The sequence below is a fragment of the Diabrotica virgifera genome, chromosome 7 (assembly GCF_917563875.1).
Source record: "Diabrotica virgifera virgifera chromosome 7, PGI_DIABVI_V3a".
NCBI lineage: Eukaryota > Metazoa > Arthropoda > Insecta > Coleoptera > Chrysomelidae > Diabrotica > Diabrotica virgifera.
The window spans coordinates 238052578-238070772 of NC_065449.1; the positions used below are offsets into that span (position 1 = coordinate 238052578).

General features: G+C 38.2%; 2 protein-coding genes across 2 annotated transcripts in view; both read right to left on the reverse strand.

Annotated features, from left to right (window-relative positions):
- Nucleotides 1-1093: 1093 nt before the first annotated feature.
- LOC114328339 (EF-hand domain-containing family member B-like) overlaps nt 1094-18195 on the reverse strand; it is a 56189-nt gene continuing 39087 nt past the window's right edge. The window contains exons 7-9 of the mRNA XM_050656357.1: nt 7502-7772; nt 4364-4536; nt 1094-1366 (exon numbers count right to left, since the gene is read on the reverse strand). Of these exons, the coding sequence (XP_050512314.1) occupies nt 1172-1366; nt 4364-4536; nt 7502-7772 (639 nt within the window). The 3' untranslated portion in view covers nt 1094-1171. The remainder of the gene's footprint in view (nt 1367-4363; nt 4537-7501; nt 7773-18195) is intronic.
- Nucleotides 10774-11639, reverse strand: LOC114327901 (protein lethal(2)essential for life-like). The gene has a single exon (XM_028276616.2). The coding sequence runs from the start codon at nt 11518-11520 to the stop codon at nt 10978-10980; it is 543 nt and encodes a 180-aa protein (XP_028132417.1). The 5' UTR covers nt 11521-11639; the 3' UTR covers nt 10774-10977.

Genomic DNA, 18195 nt, shown 5'->3' on the forward strand with positions numbered 1-18195 from the left:
TAAAATCAAAATTTATTAAGAAACACAGGGAACGCTTTTGTAAGGTACCTTGCTCGTTTTACCTGCTTGCCGAAGTCCTTGTTTAAAGGCTAACCGTCGGTGCCTGCCTAACTCAAACGCTTGTATTTTTTTATATTAGCACGATCCATGAATAAGTTGTAGGTAAACTACAAAGTTGCAGAAATTCGGAAACAGATATTCAATGCAAGTTTTATAGGGTAGGTCATAAAAATAATCCCAATTTACAATAGGCTAGATGCTCGATACTCGTGTTATACAATGTGAATTTTTATTGGGCAGGTGGGCCCGCATCCCAACTGGATCCAGGGCCCGCTGATCTATCGGTACGCCACTGGTTGCAGCAGTCCATATTATATCTCTCTGTTCCTCATTATGTGATCGAGGTATTCGATTTTGGCTATTTTTATTATGATTAACAGCTCTTTTCCTTTTTGATTTTTTAATAAAACACCCAGATTAATAACGTGGTCGGTGTAAGATATCTTCAGTACAACAGTATAGGAAAAATAGAACATCGTAGTAACCTGGTTTTTATGGGTATTGATAAATCATGACATTTGAACATGAAATGGTCCCAATTTTCATTGACGTTCATACCAAGGTAGGTGTATGTTTTTACTCTTTCTATTGGTTGACCTTTCACACTGATTCGTCCAAATTACTGTTTCTTCTTAGAGATCATCATACATTTTGTTTTCTTAACGTTTAGTGAAAGTTCATATCTGACTTCTTCTGTGATTCTATTCATTAACTCCTGGAGGACTTCATAACTTCATCGAATACCACCGTATCGTCTGCGTATCTTATGTTATTGATACATTCTCCGTTAATCCGAATTCCGGCTCCAACCTCATTCACTGCTTCTTAAAAGTTTCCCTCAGAGTATATGTTAAACAGCAGTGGTGATAGTATACATCCCTGATGGACCTCACGATAGACTATGTTTGATTCCAGTAAATATTGCTAATAATTCTTAGATCACAGGGGTTTAGTCCAACATTGGTTAATATCTCCATCAACTTACCATGCTTTACTGTATCGAACGCTTTATGGTAATCAATAAATACACGGATTAATTTAAACAAAAAATGTTTAATAATAAAATAAAAATATACAAATTTATTTACATAGGTATATGTATAGACTATTTTCAGCAGTCGGCTTCATCTACGCGGATTTTTTGAATAGGAGTGTATTTTTCCAGTAATTTTTTGAATGTATCTACACAAACTAAACCGGTTTCATCTTGTTCCACACCTTCTTTCCAGATTTTCTCAAATTTGTCTCCAGGAAAACAATATCCAACTTTCTCAAAGAGCGTTTTTAACACGTCAGGTTGCCTGGGCTAAAAAAAGTCCATGTAAATGTACTTTGTGTGTTAAATTACAAGTTGTAAGATGTTAACCATAATCAAGGATATATGAGGAAGAAAGGATGCCCATATAAAGGGATGAACATGCAGGACTAAGAACTTCTTCTTCATGTGCCTTGTCCGTTCCGAACGTTGACAATTAACATGGCTATTTTGACTTTGTTTATGGCAGATCTGAATAGTTCGGCAGATGACAATCCGCAAGTTTTGGAGCCACGAGTGTCTCCTCCTGTCTGGACCCCTTCTGCAAAAACTGTAAGAACTATATATAGAAACTCAATCCCACAAAAACCAAGGTATGCGCTTTCCACCTTAGATACAAGCATGCTCGAAGGCCGCTGGAGGTGGAATGGCGTGGTCAGATGCTGGAACACAACAAGACGCCAAAATACCTTGGCGTCCGTCTGGATAGAACTCTGTCTTACCGATACCACTGTCAAGATGTCGAGAAGAAAGTAAGTGCCAGAAATAATATCCGCAAGCTAACTAATACAAAATGGGGAGCACAACCACACACTCTCCGCACTTCTGCCTTAGCATTATGTTTTTCGGCCGCGGAGTTCGGAGCACCAGTATGGGCAAACTCTGCTCACGCAAAGAACGTCGACGTGGCTCTAAATGAAATGGTTCCTATAATATCGGGTTACCTGAAACCGACACCTATCGAAGAGGTATACCCCATAGCTGGGATTGCTCCACCACCCATCACGAGGAAGGTCACGTCAGAGGTAGAACGAAAAAAGCAGGAGACGGACCGAAGACTTATATGACGCGCGCGGTCTCCTGAATATATTTCATCAATATAATTGGTACGTTAATCAAGAGAAGTAGTATAGGTAGCAGGAAAAATTGTAACATTAACGGAAAAAAGTTATTTAGAAGAAAAGGCACATTTGGAGAAACCTTATTCAACGAATAACAGCAATAGCAACCATTAATTTTTGTCAAAGAACGGTCTATCCTTTTATGGTTCAACAACCAAATTATTTACAAAAGGAAATGACATATATGTATAGTTGTATAGTGTGTCGCATTTAAGACGAAGACAGCCATACATTTTGACTATCAAAATAAATACAAATGTGAACTTTTGTACAGTTATGCAGGTTGAATGTTCACATTTTTTAATATACTCAGCTGAAATTTAAATTTTAAACGCAGCCTACTGCGACTCCAAAAACGGTAAAATTTCGATATTTTACTTCCCGTTAGAAATATCGGAAAAAGTTATGTGAAAAAGATGTTCCAAATATTATTCTAACCCCACGTACGTACCAAATTTCATAACAAAATTCGCATTTTTAGTATTTTTCATTATTTGTAGTCAGGATCCTAAAACTTAAAATTGGTTGGCCTGAGATGCATCACGGGACAGACGAATTTTAGGGTCCTGACTACAAATACTGAAAAAACTAAAAGTTCGAATTTTGTCATGCAATTTGGTATGTGGGGTTAGAATAAGATTTGGAAGTATTTTTTCAAATAACTTTTTCCGATATCAAGCTAACGCGAAATAAAATAAGTATAGAAAAATTACCCTGTTTGTGTATTCGCAGTAGGTTGCGATTTAAATTTAAATTTCTGTTGAGTATCTTAAAAAATGCGAACCTTCAACCTGTATGACTGTAATAATAAACAACGTTTAATTGTTTTTAAATTTTATTTATTGTTAATAAAAATTTAAACTTATTTAAGATTAACATTTTTGTTACAAGTATATTTCTATTAAATAATTAATTTATTTAAAAAAGTTATTAATATTATTAAATCATATTTAGGGGCCCGAAAATTGTGTAGGGCCTCGGGCCTGATTTGAAGTAAAATAGGCTCTGTTTAGAATATCCAACATTAAAAGTGGATGTAGTTCTATTATGGTTGTTAATTTATGTATTGACAGTATAGACAGTTCTGAAGTAATGTCAAGAAAAATATAAAATAGATTGTCAATCAAGTTTAAGTAAAGTTTTATATTCTCCTACAGTTGAGAATAAATAAATTATAATTCTTGATGGTCAGTTCACCTAAATTAAATTATAAAAAAGAATATCAAATAAACTTATAATTATTACTGATAACATTGTATTGAGTAACTGATTGCTTATTTGGAAAATTTGGATCCAAATGACAGTTTATTGTTATAGGGCTTTTCATCGATTGTCATTTGTTTCGAGCTTCTGTCATGTGTCACATAATATTAATATATCTACGCCATACGTCTTTGGTTTGTATCATTGCTATATACCAATAACGTATGACGTAGATATATTAATATTATGTCACACATGACACAAGCTCGAAACAAATGACTGAGAATGAAAAGCCCTATTCTTAATGACTGATTTCCAACCTGAAATTAATGTCATTTTAATGTGTTTACACCCTCATTAAAATTTAGTATAAATTTTAAACTTAAAATTCGATTTGTTGATTTGATTTGTTGAAGTTCATTAATTGTTAGTTAGTTCAGTTATTTTTCGAAAAAAAAAATGTTTTAGAACCTCTGACAAAATCTCAATAATATTAATTCCTAAGTTATCCTATAGAAAAAAGTATATTTGCTTAAAACCTGTTTCTGATAAAATTTGGCATCAATGTTGGTCATAGGAACCTGTACGTGCCTGTACTGTAAAATCAAGGTGGGACACACATAGTAAACAGACGCCACAAGATCTGGAACAATTCAAAGGAGATTAAAAAAAGTGTGTCCAAAAGAAAGAAATAAAGAAAGGTGGCAAATCTAGGCCAATTATAAACCAAATCATTTATTATTTACTCTAAACTTACACTTTACTGAAAAATATATAAACAAATGTAAGAAAAGAGACAAAAGAGAGAAAATACTGGAATACACAACAGAAATATATGAAACAAAACTCAGAATTGGCTAACACTCGACATAATAAGTAATTTTAAGTGACGACATCTACAATTTCCACATAGGAACATTCAGTTTTCAGTTACATTACTTACCAAAAAGAAATCTCTGAAATTTAGTCCATAATTCGTGTATATACTTGGATTGAGCAAAGTTTTTATATTGGTTGAGTCGCCCAAACTTTCAAGATCAGCTAAACATGAACCTGCAGGTTGATATGGTGCTGGCAAATCTGTTCTATGAGTAGGAATGCCCGCAGTAGGCATATCTGCAAATTATTTTGTTTTAATATGCTTAAAAGTTAAAGTGCAGAGACTTATGGGATGGACACATTGCTAGGATGTCATATCACGAATAAACGAAGATATTAACATTTTCAAAACCAGAGGGCGCAAGAAGTAGAGGACGACCACGAAGAAGATGGATTGATGATACGGAAGAAGACCTAAATATTCTAAGGGTCAGAAGATGGAGGGAAGTTGCCAGAAATCGACAGGAGTGGTGACTTCTTATGATGATGATGTTTAAAAGTGATGAATTTCTTTATAAAAATCAGATTTGCAATAAGCAGAAAGAGGAGTAAGAGATAAACCAATAGCGATAATTTAATAGTAGTTTTAGAGTTTTCTATTTCAATTTTCTACTAATTCAACTCACCCATAATACCGTATGGAAGTGAGACGTGGACACTGAACCAGCGTGAAACAAGAAAACTATTAGACTTCAAATGGATGAAGATCCTCCGAACGATCTTTGGGCCTTAAGACATAACCAGGAACTCCGAGCATATATACTGAGATCGAATGATGAAAGACTACTGAATACAATCTTCTGGGAAATACCGGATAGTAGGATAGCTAGTCACCCAAGAAAAAGATGGAATGATGCAGTATCGAGTGATCTACAAAAGATGGGAGTGCAACAATGGGAAATTACAGCACAAAACCAGCAAGAGTGGAGGAAATAGTAAACGTGGTCAAGACTCTGGTATAGTAGTCTAAGAGCTAGTGAACCCTCCGCTCCGACTAACGGTCTTCCTGTAAGGCTATAAATTTGTATAGTGATAAGTGATAATTCATAGCACACCAAGACTAAAAACCATGACCTGGCAGGCATCAGCCCTGCACGTGTTTCTACCAGGTGAATCGAAAAGTGCATATATAGTTTAGGGGAAAAATAAACTTTCTCCTGTAAAGTTTAAATTTAAGTATGTGTTTGAGTAAGTCATTTAGAAGAAATGTGTAAATACAATGACAGGCGATTCTGAACAGCATAAGACCATGCCAGGCGAGGGGAAAGATTAGGGGTTTTTCCTAAAATTATTTTTTTTGCATCGAACAAAATTTTTTTAGGTTTTTTGAATCAGTCCAAACAGAAAAGGTCTTTAGTGATTTTTCTCTTAGGTTAATAGTTTTTGTTATATAAGCGATTAAAATTTTTGAAAATTGCGAAATCGGCCATTTTTAACCCTAAATCGGACATTTAACTAAAAATTTCAATATTGCCAAGGTAGGTAGATATTCTTTAAACATTGATTGATGAAATCCCGAAGAGTTTTTTGCAATACATTACCGGAAACCCCTTTGTTTTTTAATTGCTAATCAAGCGGGCGCGACACTGTAGTATAAGTGAGGACGTTTGAGTTGGCATAAATTCATTATCTCGAGAATGGGCAAATTTAAAGAGAAATCCTCAGACAGGTCGATTTTTATTTTTAAATTAGGACTTTTTGGAATATATATAATACTAGTGACGTCATCTATCTGGGCGTGATGACGTAATCGATGATTTTTTTAAATGGGAGTAGGGGTTGTGTGATAGCTTATTTGAAAGGTTATTTAATTCTCTATTCAGTAATATAAACATTAACATAATTATTTATACAGGGTGTACAAAAATTTTTTTTTAATTAAATTAACTTTGATTAAATTTGACAAAAAGAAGAAAAGATTTTCTGTATACCCTGTACAAATAATTATGTTAATGTTTATATTACCGAATAGATAATTAAATAACCTTTCAAATGAGCTATCACACAACCCCTACTCGTATTTAAAAAATCATCGATTACGTCATCACGCCCAGATGGATGACGTCACTAGTATTGTATAAATGCCAAGAAGTCCTAATTCAAAAATAAAAATCGACCTGTCTGAGGATTTGTCTTCAAACTTGGCCATTTTCGAGATACTGAATTTATGCAAACACAAACGTCCTCACTTATACTACAGTGTCGTGCCCGCTTGATTAGCAATTAAAAAAACAAAGGGGTTTTCGATATTTTATTGCAAAAAACTCTTCGGGATTTCATCAATCAATGTTTAAAGAATATCTACCTACCTTGGCAACATTGAAATTTTTAGCTAAATGTCCGATTTAGGGTTAAGAATGGCCGATTTCGCAATTTTCAAAAATTTTAATCGCTTATGCAGGGTGTCCAGAAACTCTACCGACAAACGAAGACAGGAGATTCCTCAGATAATTTTAGAACAATTTAACCCAATTCATCTTGTCCGAAAATGCTTCCCAAAGGAGCTAGAGCTAATTGAAGATGGCGTCTGGTAATTAGTTTTTCTTAAATATCTCCAGAACGATTCTATTTAGAAAAAAACGAAACTTGGTGCACATAATTATCTTTCAGAGTTAAATCGATTCCATCCATTGCAAATTTCTAGTACCGGTCATAGGCGTCCGTTTTGGGTAGGGCTACAGTTATATTATCACATAACTTTTTTGTTTTTAATTTCTAAGCATTCTTGAGCCTGGATTATTAAAATGTAAGGTATTATAGTATAGTACCAAAAGGTACTCTTACTTTAAGTCGATAGGATACACCGTTTTCTAGAAAAATCGATTTGAAAATTTTTCTTTTTTGAATATCAAAAGAAAATTTCAAAAAAAACTATTTAGAAAAACGAAAACTGGTACGTTTATTTATATTCCAGAGATGAATCGATTTCATTAATGGAAATCAGAGCCATAAGTGTTGAATTCGGGTACACTTGTCCCAATCAAGGAGGATGGGCTTCCTCCTCTCAAACGGTCTTTAGATCGTGTGCAAATGACTTCTTCTGGACGTAATGGTGTCATCCGTAGTGCAACTGAGGTCCATTTTTAACCCCCCCCCCCCCCCCCAAACAAACAAAAAGTACAGTTCTGCATTGGGTTGAATATAGTCTATCGATTTTCGAATGTTTTAGTTTAAAAACTTTAAGAATTTACTATTTACTTACTTGCATTGTTAATAAATAAATAATCACACCCTGCAGCTTGATTTGTTGTGATATAGTAAAGCTTTTCGGGAGGAATATCCTTAGTTGACATTAATTCTATTGTTGGAGCGTTAACGTTTATCATGTCGACAAATCTCTTGTAATTAATTTGATCGTCCGACATTATATTTAGTAGTTTTAAAAGTTGCTCCATATCTGTCATCGAAAACTTCACGTGGCTGCTAAGACAAACCTCGTAGAAAATATCTTTTGGCAGCATTCCGTTGCGTTCCTTAAAAACAATAGATAATATTAATACACAATTCGTATACTGTTGTACGTGTACGAAGTTGAGTTGTGGACTCTCACAGACGCCACCTGCAAAAAAATTTAGGCTTTTGAGATCTTTATCATCGAATCCTGAAGGTACCTCATACCATAAAAAGAGCTGTTAACTACAATAAAAAAACAGCCACAATCGAATACCTCGGTCATATTATCAGGAACAGCAATATGGACTGCTGCAACTAATTTTACATGGAAAAATAGAAGGCAAACGCGGACTAGGAAGTCGAAGTCGAAAACCACAAATATTTTCAGAGCAGCAGTGTGCAAAGTACAGATCATGGCAGATGGCACTATAAGAAGAAGAATACAAAATTGTTGCCTTTGCATTGCTTGGAAAGAAGAAGAAAAATCAATTGAAAAACAATCCTGCCCAATAAAGGGCATGACAGGTAAAATCAGCAGAGTGCTAAGGAAAAACAAAATAGAGACTATATTTTAACACCGACAGAAAAATCTCAACCATAAAACTATCCGCAAAAACAAAAATTGCATTGGAAAATCAAGGTATATGCAAGATCCCGTCTAAGGACTGCGCCAAAGAAATATCCCAAAATTCTCCAATAGTGAATAAGGAAGTCTTTGATCTGAAAGGATTAATGATACAATAAAAACAGTAACTTAATAATGTCAAGAGATTAGTCAAGATCATGAAGGAGATGAAAACAGATTGTACAGTAATAATAAAATACACAAAGAGATAAAAACAATAAATATACGCGTATCAAAAAAAGTTGATTAATAGCAAGCTGAAAATTTGTTAATAGCTTAACTGTATCTAGTCGGACAAACTTTGATGTATGGGAACACTGAAACAGGGAAAGTTTTAATTGTGGAACAGGTTAAACATTTGAAACGTTTGACTACGAAAACGTTCCATGTATTTTGTCGGACAGAACTTCCAATTGTTTTGTTACCATTTCATTAAACTCTCATGTAAAAATCAGACTGGTGTTTATCACCAACTGGGCAAATTAAAAAGTAGAACACGAAGAACATGTCAAATGTCAGGAATCGTGTTGGTTACTAATAGCAGTCTGATTTTTTTATGAGAGTTTAATGAAAGGGTAACAAATCAATTGGATGTTCTGTCCGACAAAATACATGGGACGTTTTCGTAATCTGACGTTCCAAATTTTTAAACTGTTCCACAATTAAAACTTCACCTGTTCCAGTGTTCTTATACATCAAAGTGTGTCCGACTAGACACCGTTAAGCTATTAACAAATTTTTAGCTTGCTATTAATTAACTTTTTTTGGTGCGCGGGATCCAGGCCTATTAGACAAAGCTTTGCCTTTGTTTTTCTCAGCAAGATGATATGGTATTTTGTAACAATATTAAAGGACTGTTATAGAAAAAAGTGGGTGTATCGGAGTATACACCAGATCACTGGCGTCTTTTTATTGACAGTTACAAACGAAGTTTAAAGTGTGTCCTTCCTTATACATAATGGCAACATAATATATGGAAGTATACCAATTGGGCATTCTATAAAAATGAAAGAAGAATATAAAACAATATCGCTGGTGCTAAAAAACATCAATTATTATCAACATCAGTGGGCGATCTGTGTTGATTTTAAGATGGTGAACTTTTTCCTGGGACAAAAAAGGTGGCTATACAAAATATCCTTGTTTCCTGTGTCTTTGTGATAGCAGGGCTAAGGACCAATACTGAACTATTTAAAAGAAAATTGAGTTCTAGAGATGCTTTAGTTCAAGGAAAAGCTACCGTAGGTAACGAAGCATTGGTCGACCGAGAGAAAATAATATTACCTCCGTTACATATTAAACTAGGGCTGATGAAACAATTTGTAAAGGCTCTAGACCAGAATCGTCCTTGTTTTGAACACTTGTCCAGCAAATTCCCTGCACTTAGTAAAGAAAAATTGAAAGCCGGAATATTTGATGGGCCTCAGATACAACTTATAAAATATTCGCATTTTACAGAATCGATGACTGAAATTGAATGTAATGCATGATGTTATTTTGTGAAAGTTGTGAAAAATTTTCTTGGAAACAATAAATCGAAAAATTACCGGGATATAGTGGAAGAAATGCTCAAAAATTTTAACAAAGACGGTTGTCATATGAGTATTAAAATTCATTACCTCCACAGCCACTTAGACCGTTTCCCAGAAAATCTTGGTGACCTTAGTGAGGAACAAGGGGAACGCTTCCACCAAGAAATCAAAACGATGGAAGAGAAGTATCAGGGGAGATGGGACACTCACATGATGGAGGATTACTGCTGGAGTCTTCAAAGGGACCGTCTTTTAAAGCCATTGCAAGAAAATCATAGAAAACGAAGTTTTTTGGTGACGCCGAATAACAGATTGTGCTGCGATTAGGTTACCCTAGGTTGGCCGGTTAGGTTAGATGAAAAGTTAAGTTTTTTGGCAGATATATGTCACAGAATTATTAACTATAGTTAATAATTCTGTGTATATGTAATGATTTTTGTAAGTATATTGTTATACAATAAATATCTTACTTTTTATTCGTGTTTTTGTTTATTTGATGGGTAGCAGCACTACACATATAGGTAGGTGGTGCTGCGTTAAATTACCCTATATGTTAGATAGGTATGTGATCTGTTTTCGAATTTTCTTATGGAACAAATCTGGTGGCATTTTTGGATTCAGCAGACCCAAATTACCTAGAAACAGTAAAAAAATTTCCGGCAGCAAATTGTGTGTTTACCGCAGTGTTGTAATTAATTTGGAAAATTTAAAAATTTCCAAAATGTTTTAGAAATTCTTAAGTAGAATTATAATCATTAAACTTAAATTAGTATATAGTCTGTAAGTCAAATTGATAAAATAACTCATTAATGTTTTTAGAAAAAAAAAGTATATAAGTAGGTAGGTACCTAAAAAGATTCTAAGTGACCATCAACACACTAAATGCTAATAGGTAAATCAGAATACAGAATAAAAACAACATACTTTTATTACTAGTTTTTATTAAAAAAAATTGACAAAATGTAAAAAATATTTGGATGAAATATGAAATCGGTCTTACACATATTTTATAATTTTACATGACCTGCAATATAATGACAATACAAACAAAAAACATTTTTTATAAAATGAACGTAACAAGATCAAGTTCAAATAATGCGAATAAACGAAATAAAATATTTGAATATTTTACTTTTTCGGAACAGCTCCTTTTTCTCCTTCTACTGCTTTAACTGGCTTACCAGTTTGTTCCACAGGAATACTCTTGTGTTCTTTGGATTCATCCTCAACTTTGGGGGCCATAATTGAAAGGACACCATCTGAAGACAGCTTGGACTCGATTTTACCCATATCATAATTTTTGGGCAAAACATATCTTCTGACAAAGTGTCTATAAACAGAACCATGTTCGTCCTCTTTTTCTTCGTGTTTGCCTTCGATGGTAACCTCCCGGTCTCCTGTTACTTTCACAGTAATTTCTTCGGGTTTGAACTGCTGGACATCTAGATTGGCTGAGAACTGGTCTTTACCGAAATTTACTGTGGAACCATCATCGTTTCTTGACGCTACAGACCTCCAGTTTCTCATGTAACCAGCAGGACATCTGAGGAAATTTCTGGACACCGGTTCAAACAGATCTTCCGGTTCCAAAACCATTCCAAAATGTTGATCGAAAAGCCTTGATGGTCTGTTGTAGGGTCCATCGCCAAACAAATATGGTAGAAGAGACATTTTTACACTCAACTGTTTTTTACAAAACAACTTTTACAACTTTTTTCAATCAAAATTCACTTCGCTGCTTTCGCGTTTTTAAATTTCTCGCTGAGATTTGAACTGATTGTGATTTTCCGCGCCATGCCATGCCACATTGTTTGATTTGCTTGTCTAGATAATGTTTAGAAGAAATGCGTTCAATGTGCTTCCCCGTTTAGGATTTTGTCCTCTTCAGGGTTTGAGGTGAATGTATTGTGTTGGCAGCAAAGCAAACAGTCCGAAAACCACACCGGGGCAAGCGCCGTGTCCTGGTGTTCTTGGGTCCTGGGTTATGCCAGACGGTGTTGTCCAGAAGGCCAGAAGTCAACAGAGAAGAAAGTTTGATGGATTGGTGTTGGTTCCATAGACATTTACGTGTACTGTCCGTGCTTTGCTTTCGACCAAGCTCCCTAGAAACCATTGTACAACGACAGGCGAACCTGCGTCCCTCGTCGGCGGTCAGGAGGTGGCTTTGAGCGCAGCGTGGACAGTGAGCGTTCGAGTGGAGAAAATAGTTGCGGCTATTTTCTTGGGACGAACAGGTATAATTGTGCAATGAAGTTGGGAAACCGCAAAAAACCAACTTCTCCCTGTTCGGGGTAAGGAAGAGGAAATGTTAGAGGTGGGTACGGAAGGCTAACGGGGTAGCCTCAAGGATGTTTTCGTACTCTACCGGGAGTTCGTCAATGCATGTTTGCATTAGAGCAGACGGTACGTGAATCTTTTTGCGTTTGGGCTTTCGGTAGAGTACGTGGCCGGAAGATGAACAGGAACATTTGAGAGATTCTTGTGTGTCGGAAGGGGGGCCGTTGATTACTTTGATTGTGAAGTTCCTGTTCAGAGAGTTTATTCTCTCGGTGATTTTGGGGATGTTCGAGATGTTATGGATTTCGTTTGAGGGATATCGCCAGTGCTCATAGTTACATCTACGCAAGACTCTGCGCTCCGTCCTCAACAACCTCTCTTGTTTTTGTCTTGAGCAAAGAGAGTAGATACATGATTTGTACTCCATGACGGGTCGAATAAAGGTCTTGTAAGTGTGAATGAGAGTCTTCTTGTGTGTCTTGCCAATTTTTCCCGAGAGAGCGTTGAGAAGTCTGGCCCTGTTCCTTACCCTATCTAAAGTTGCCTTTAGATCTGCGTCCCAGTTGAGAGTCCTGGTAAACAGTACTCCCAAATAGTTCACAGTCGGGCTAACAACAAGCCTTTCTCCCAACAAACTCAGAGGATATTGGTCGTCTTCATTGCGAATGATTCTATTTGACACAGTAGGGGCGCGAAACACAATTGTTGTTGTTTTGTTCGCGTTGAGCGTGACTCTCCACTTACAACACCATTCGCCGACACCGTCCAACAGAGCCTGTGCTCTTCTGAAGAGGAGTCTTGGGTTGTATCGAGAGGTAGTTGAGAGCAGAGTCGTGTCGTCTGCATAGAGAAACAGCCGAGCACCTGGGATATTTTGGTTAGTGATGTCGCTGTTGTAGATGATGTACAACAGCGGCGCTAGGACTGAACCCTGGGGAACTCCAGCTTGTGGAGTGAAGGGGGTGGACTTTTGATCGCATATTTTCACTCTGACAGTACGGTTGTGGAGGTAGGAGTGTACAATTTTGGTAAATTGCAATGGAAGCCCGATGTCCAGAAGTTTCCGAACAAGCCCGTCGTGCCAGACCTGGTCGAAAGCCTTCTGCACATCCAGAAATGTGGCTATGGCGATAGAACCATCGTTGATGGTTTGAGTGACTTTGGTAGTGAAATCTATTAATGCATGTTTGGTAGATTTACCTGACTGGAATCCATATTGGAATTTTGGTATGATATTGTGGTTTTCGAGAAAGTTATTGAGCCTCTCCTTTAGGATTAGCTCAAGAACCTTACCCAGAGTATTGATTAATGAAATTGGTCTGTAGGATTCCACGTCGGTTGGGGGTTTGCCTTTTTTCAAAAGCATGATGGTGTTGGCCACTTTCCAAGGAGTAGGAAAATGGCTGTTTTTGAGACATGCATTGAATATTTTAGTTAGAAGAGGGATGATACTCTCTGGAAGTTTTTTGAGGCACCTTCGGTTGATGCCATCAGGTCCGGGAGCGCTGTTTTTGCCGATTTGGCAAAAGCTCTCCGTTTCCCTGTCTGTGAGGGGGTCCATGATAGGATCATAGACTGGAATGTGGTGGTTGAGAGTAACATTTACAATGTATTCTGTGTTGAATTTAAATATGCGATCAAAGTTCGGGTTATCTGGCGTTTGAAAATTGTTTTGAAGCGAATTTTTGAATGCTTCGGCTTTCCCTTCTGGGGAATTGACTATGTGATTGTTGACCAACAGATGAGATGGTTGAGATAATTTTTGTTTTGTTAGGACTTTGAATTTTTGCCAGAATTTACCTCCGTCTCTGTAGTCCAGTTTTGAGGTAGTCTCTTCCCACCGGCGAGCCGTTAGGACAGATATCTCCCTCTTTATCCTGGCACAGATTCGGTTGTACTCTGTTTTGATTAGTGGGTTTCTGTTGGCCTTGTATTGACGTAGAAGACGTCGTTTTTGTTGAATTTTGGCAATGATGTATTGTGGAAGTGCCGGTGATGTATAAGTTATTTGTTTGAGTGGAATTGCGTGCGTGATCGCCTCAGTGATGAGGTTCTCGATATTGGTTGCACTGGTGTCGATACTATCGTTAGTATCGAGTTCGCCTAACATTGGGAGATTTTGTGTGATGAAGTTTTGGAATTCAGTCCAGTTAGCGTGACGATAGTCTCTTATAGATCTTGGAGGGTTTGGTTGTTTTGGAGTGAGAATGTCGGTGTCGACAAGAAGAGGTACGTGGTCTGACGTTATCGAATCGCCTATGTGGCATCTATCCCCGAACCGATCCAGAATGTTACTAGTAACTAGGATGTGGTCGATAATAGAGGCCCCATTGGCGTTCAAAAACGTGAATTCAGTGTTGGTGATTCTTGAAATGGGAAGGTCTAGTAGATAATCCGTGAGGCGGATGCCTTCTGGGTTTTGATGGTGATCACCAAACTGTGTATGTCTACAATTTAGGTCACCCATCAACACAGCCTTGCCGAGCCTCGAAAAGTACTCTAGCAAATGCCTGTTGAGTGGTTGACCCGGGTGTTTGTAGTAAGAGACTATCGTGAGGGTTTCGTTGTTGGGGATGTGCACGTCAATTGCCAGGAAGTCCACATCAGGTGGACGAAAATTTTGTGGGAATGTGTGTGTGTTGTGCGGTATTCCGTGTTTCACGAGAATACCATTCCCACGTGAAACCTGACAGCGGCTTCGATGGATGATCGAATATCCTGCGAAGTGTGGATCGTTTTTCGACAGAGTATCTGTGAGTGCGAGGATCTGGATGTTATGCTTCGACAGGATATTCTTGATGAGGGGTCTCTTTTTGGAGAGACCCTGACAGTTGACTGTGCCTAGGGTGAAATCCATAAAGGGAGGGTGTTTAGTGGTTGGAGCGGAATGTCACCGTGACATTGCTCCCGTACCCGTGGACCACTGTCGAGTGGTCGTAGACTTGGCTAATCAGATTAGCCGTGATTGCAGCGATATGCTCACGAAGTTCAGGCAACAAGTTAAGCAACAGAGCGGTCTGAATAGACAAGATGTTTTTTGTTTCTGTAGGGAGTTCGAAAGGGGGGAATGATCTTTCGATCGTAAGTGGCTGAATTTCATGTTGGGCGGAGGGGATGGTGTGTCTTTGAGGACACTTGTTGGAATATGCGGGGTGGTCACCGCCGCAATTCGGGCATTTTGGTTCCTGCTGTTTGGTGCAGGCGCTGGATTTATGGTTGCCGCCGCAGTGGGGGCAGACGAATGCTTTTTGTGGGCATTCGTCGATGGAATGTCCGTTGATGCAGCATTTGCTGCAATATTTTGGAGTGGGTATTGTAGGGTCGGAGCCATGAGGGAGTTCGGCATTGTAGATCTCGCCATCTAGAGTTATGCCTCGGCTCAGTGCTGACGTGAATTTTTCCAAGGATTTGGTCACCACCTTGATCACTTTGGAGTCCTTGCCTGTTTTATAGGATTTGACTCTCCACAGTCTTTCGACTGGGAATTGCTGTTCTGTGAGCAAGTCGGTGACCTCCTGCTCGGAGTAATCCACGTCGATTCCAGTTATGCAGAGGAGATAGGTGGGCTCTTTTGCGGAAGTGTTTGCATTTCTGCTACGGCTATGGACCGTAACCATGGTTTGGCCAGTTGCAGTGTGGATTGCTTTCTCGATATCCCCTGCATTTATAGGATTAAAAAGTCGAAGATGTGCGATTCCATGTGAGAGGACTTTGCAAGAGTGAATTTTGTTGGACAAAAGAGTGGTGGCATTTATTTGCCGAAAGAAGGTACGTTTGTTACAAAGATCTTTTGGGAGATCTTTGATTAGATATTCGGACAGTGTGGGATCGTTTATGGCGTTGATGACGTTTTGATTTCTGGCTTGGGTTTTGGGGCGTGGATTGGCTGCGGCATTGGCGTAAGACATTTGTCTTATTTGTCTTCTTTGGAAGACGAAATCGTTCGGTTCAGGATTGTTTTCAGTGCTGATGGTTGCTTGTGGTTGAGAAGAGGGTTGCTGTTGAGAAGATTGTTGTTTCGGTTGTTTGGGTGCTTGCTTAGACGGTTGAGTTGGGACTTTGGGTATGGCACCGTGAATATTCCGAGCGCTCTGTCGCTGAGGACCAGCCTGTGCTGGTGTTCTTAGAGGCGGAAAATCATTAGCATATCGCTGCAGAAGGGGGTTGGAGGCGTCGTCCTGCTCGATGCGAAGGTAGGCCTCGCGATACTTGTTGCGGACGATTTCCATCTCCGCGCTAAGCGTCTCGAGGTCTAGCTCCGCCGTGAGCCGGTTGTAACCTCTGGCTGGGGGTACAGTGCCTTCCTGATGTAAGGAAGAGAACTGGTTGGCAGTAGAGGTGGCTGTAGTGGTGGTGATGGTGGTGGCAACGCTTGTCGAGGCCGTCGTCCGAGGACGAAGCGACCGGGTGGAGCTGACTGACCTTACAGAAGAAGGCATTACAAATGGGTGAGGATGCAAGTCGAGCGATCGGAGGGCACCTCAGCCTCAAGGTGTTCTGGGGGGTAAACCCCAGGGATAAAGGTGGCTTGTCCACCCCTCCGTGCTTTTCCGGCGTAAGACAGTGACTATAATTACCTGATGGGTGCAGTTTACCCTGCTGCTGGTGGGTCCCTCGTTGAAAGCCTTTTTCGCAGTTAGTTTGGCCCCCTTACTCGCACTTGTTCTTGTAACCGTATGTGAACACTAGGTAGAGTTCGGGGCGAGCGAACTCGCTCGAGCCCAGGGCCAGAGTATTCCTCTGAAACCCAGTAATCCGTCTACCTTTTTGGTTTACACGGCCAAGCGTCGTTGGTTTTTCACGCTGGTTCCAAACTAATAGCTTAGGGCTAACCGTGCGCCGCTTCTTCAGCACTTGGTGCTCTCAGGCTTCTCGCTGTTCGTCGGTAAGAGTGGGGTGTGCACGCAGTGACCTTACTCTTCGACGTCCGGGACGAGAATCGGCTACAAATTTTCCGCGCCAGAGGAGGATCTTTTATACCCGCCTACACTGCCACTAGAATACTAGAATATTCCTGAACAATCGAGAAGCTACGTTCAGTATTCGATTCTAATAGGGTTCGCAACCGGTGCTGGCTACTAATCTGCTAGTCCGGACGGCAAGAAATATAATATAAAAACAATAAAATTAATATTGTTCTGAAGCTATTTTTATTGTTATGTTGTAGTTTATAGTTATCTTTATACTTAGTTATTGTTTTTTGTCTACTATTATACTATTTTACCTATTTGGACGTTTCTATTTACACTTCGGTATTTTGAAAACGATTTCCGAAGTGGACATCGAAACGTCAAGTAAACTTAATTTTAAAGTAAAATTGTGGCTTATTCGTAGTAAAACAAAATACTGATAAAGGTTTTTAATGTTACTACCTATTAATACATCTGATTTTAGCTCAAAAAACGCTAAAATTTGAATTTTTCGTCATTTTAACGGTTTATATGTATTTTACATTTTACATTTTCGGTTTACAAACTTTACGCAAGTTTTCAAAATGTTGGTTATGCATTTAAATTTTAAATGAACAACTGAAACTTCCTTGACCAATTCCCCAAACTTCAGCTCTTAATGTTTATAAACAATTGTACTGTGATTAAAAAAAAGAATGTGTGTGTACTTTGTACGCACGTAAGAAGTTATATGTACTTCTATTATATGATTTCAACGAAATAAATATACTTTCAACAGGTTATTTGTATTTAAAGATTAAACTAATTTTTACTTACTTCTTCTTCTTTAAGTACCGTGCCCAAATTTTTAGGCGTGGGTAGCTTCCATAACAATTTGCCGATATCGTTCTCGATCTTGTGCGGCATGTAACAATTGATCTGCTGATAAGCCAGTCCATTGACGAAGGTTTCGGAGCCATGAATATTTCTTTCGACCAATTCCTCTTTTTCCGTCGATCTTTCCATTGAGTATTAACTGCAGCATCCTGTATCTGCTACCTCTCATTATATGCCCCAGATATTCAAGTTTTCTCTTTTTTATCATCTTCATTAAGTCACCTTCGCCTTTTACTTACTACTTTCCAAAAAATGTTATTAAAACAATACTAAAATAAAAGAA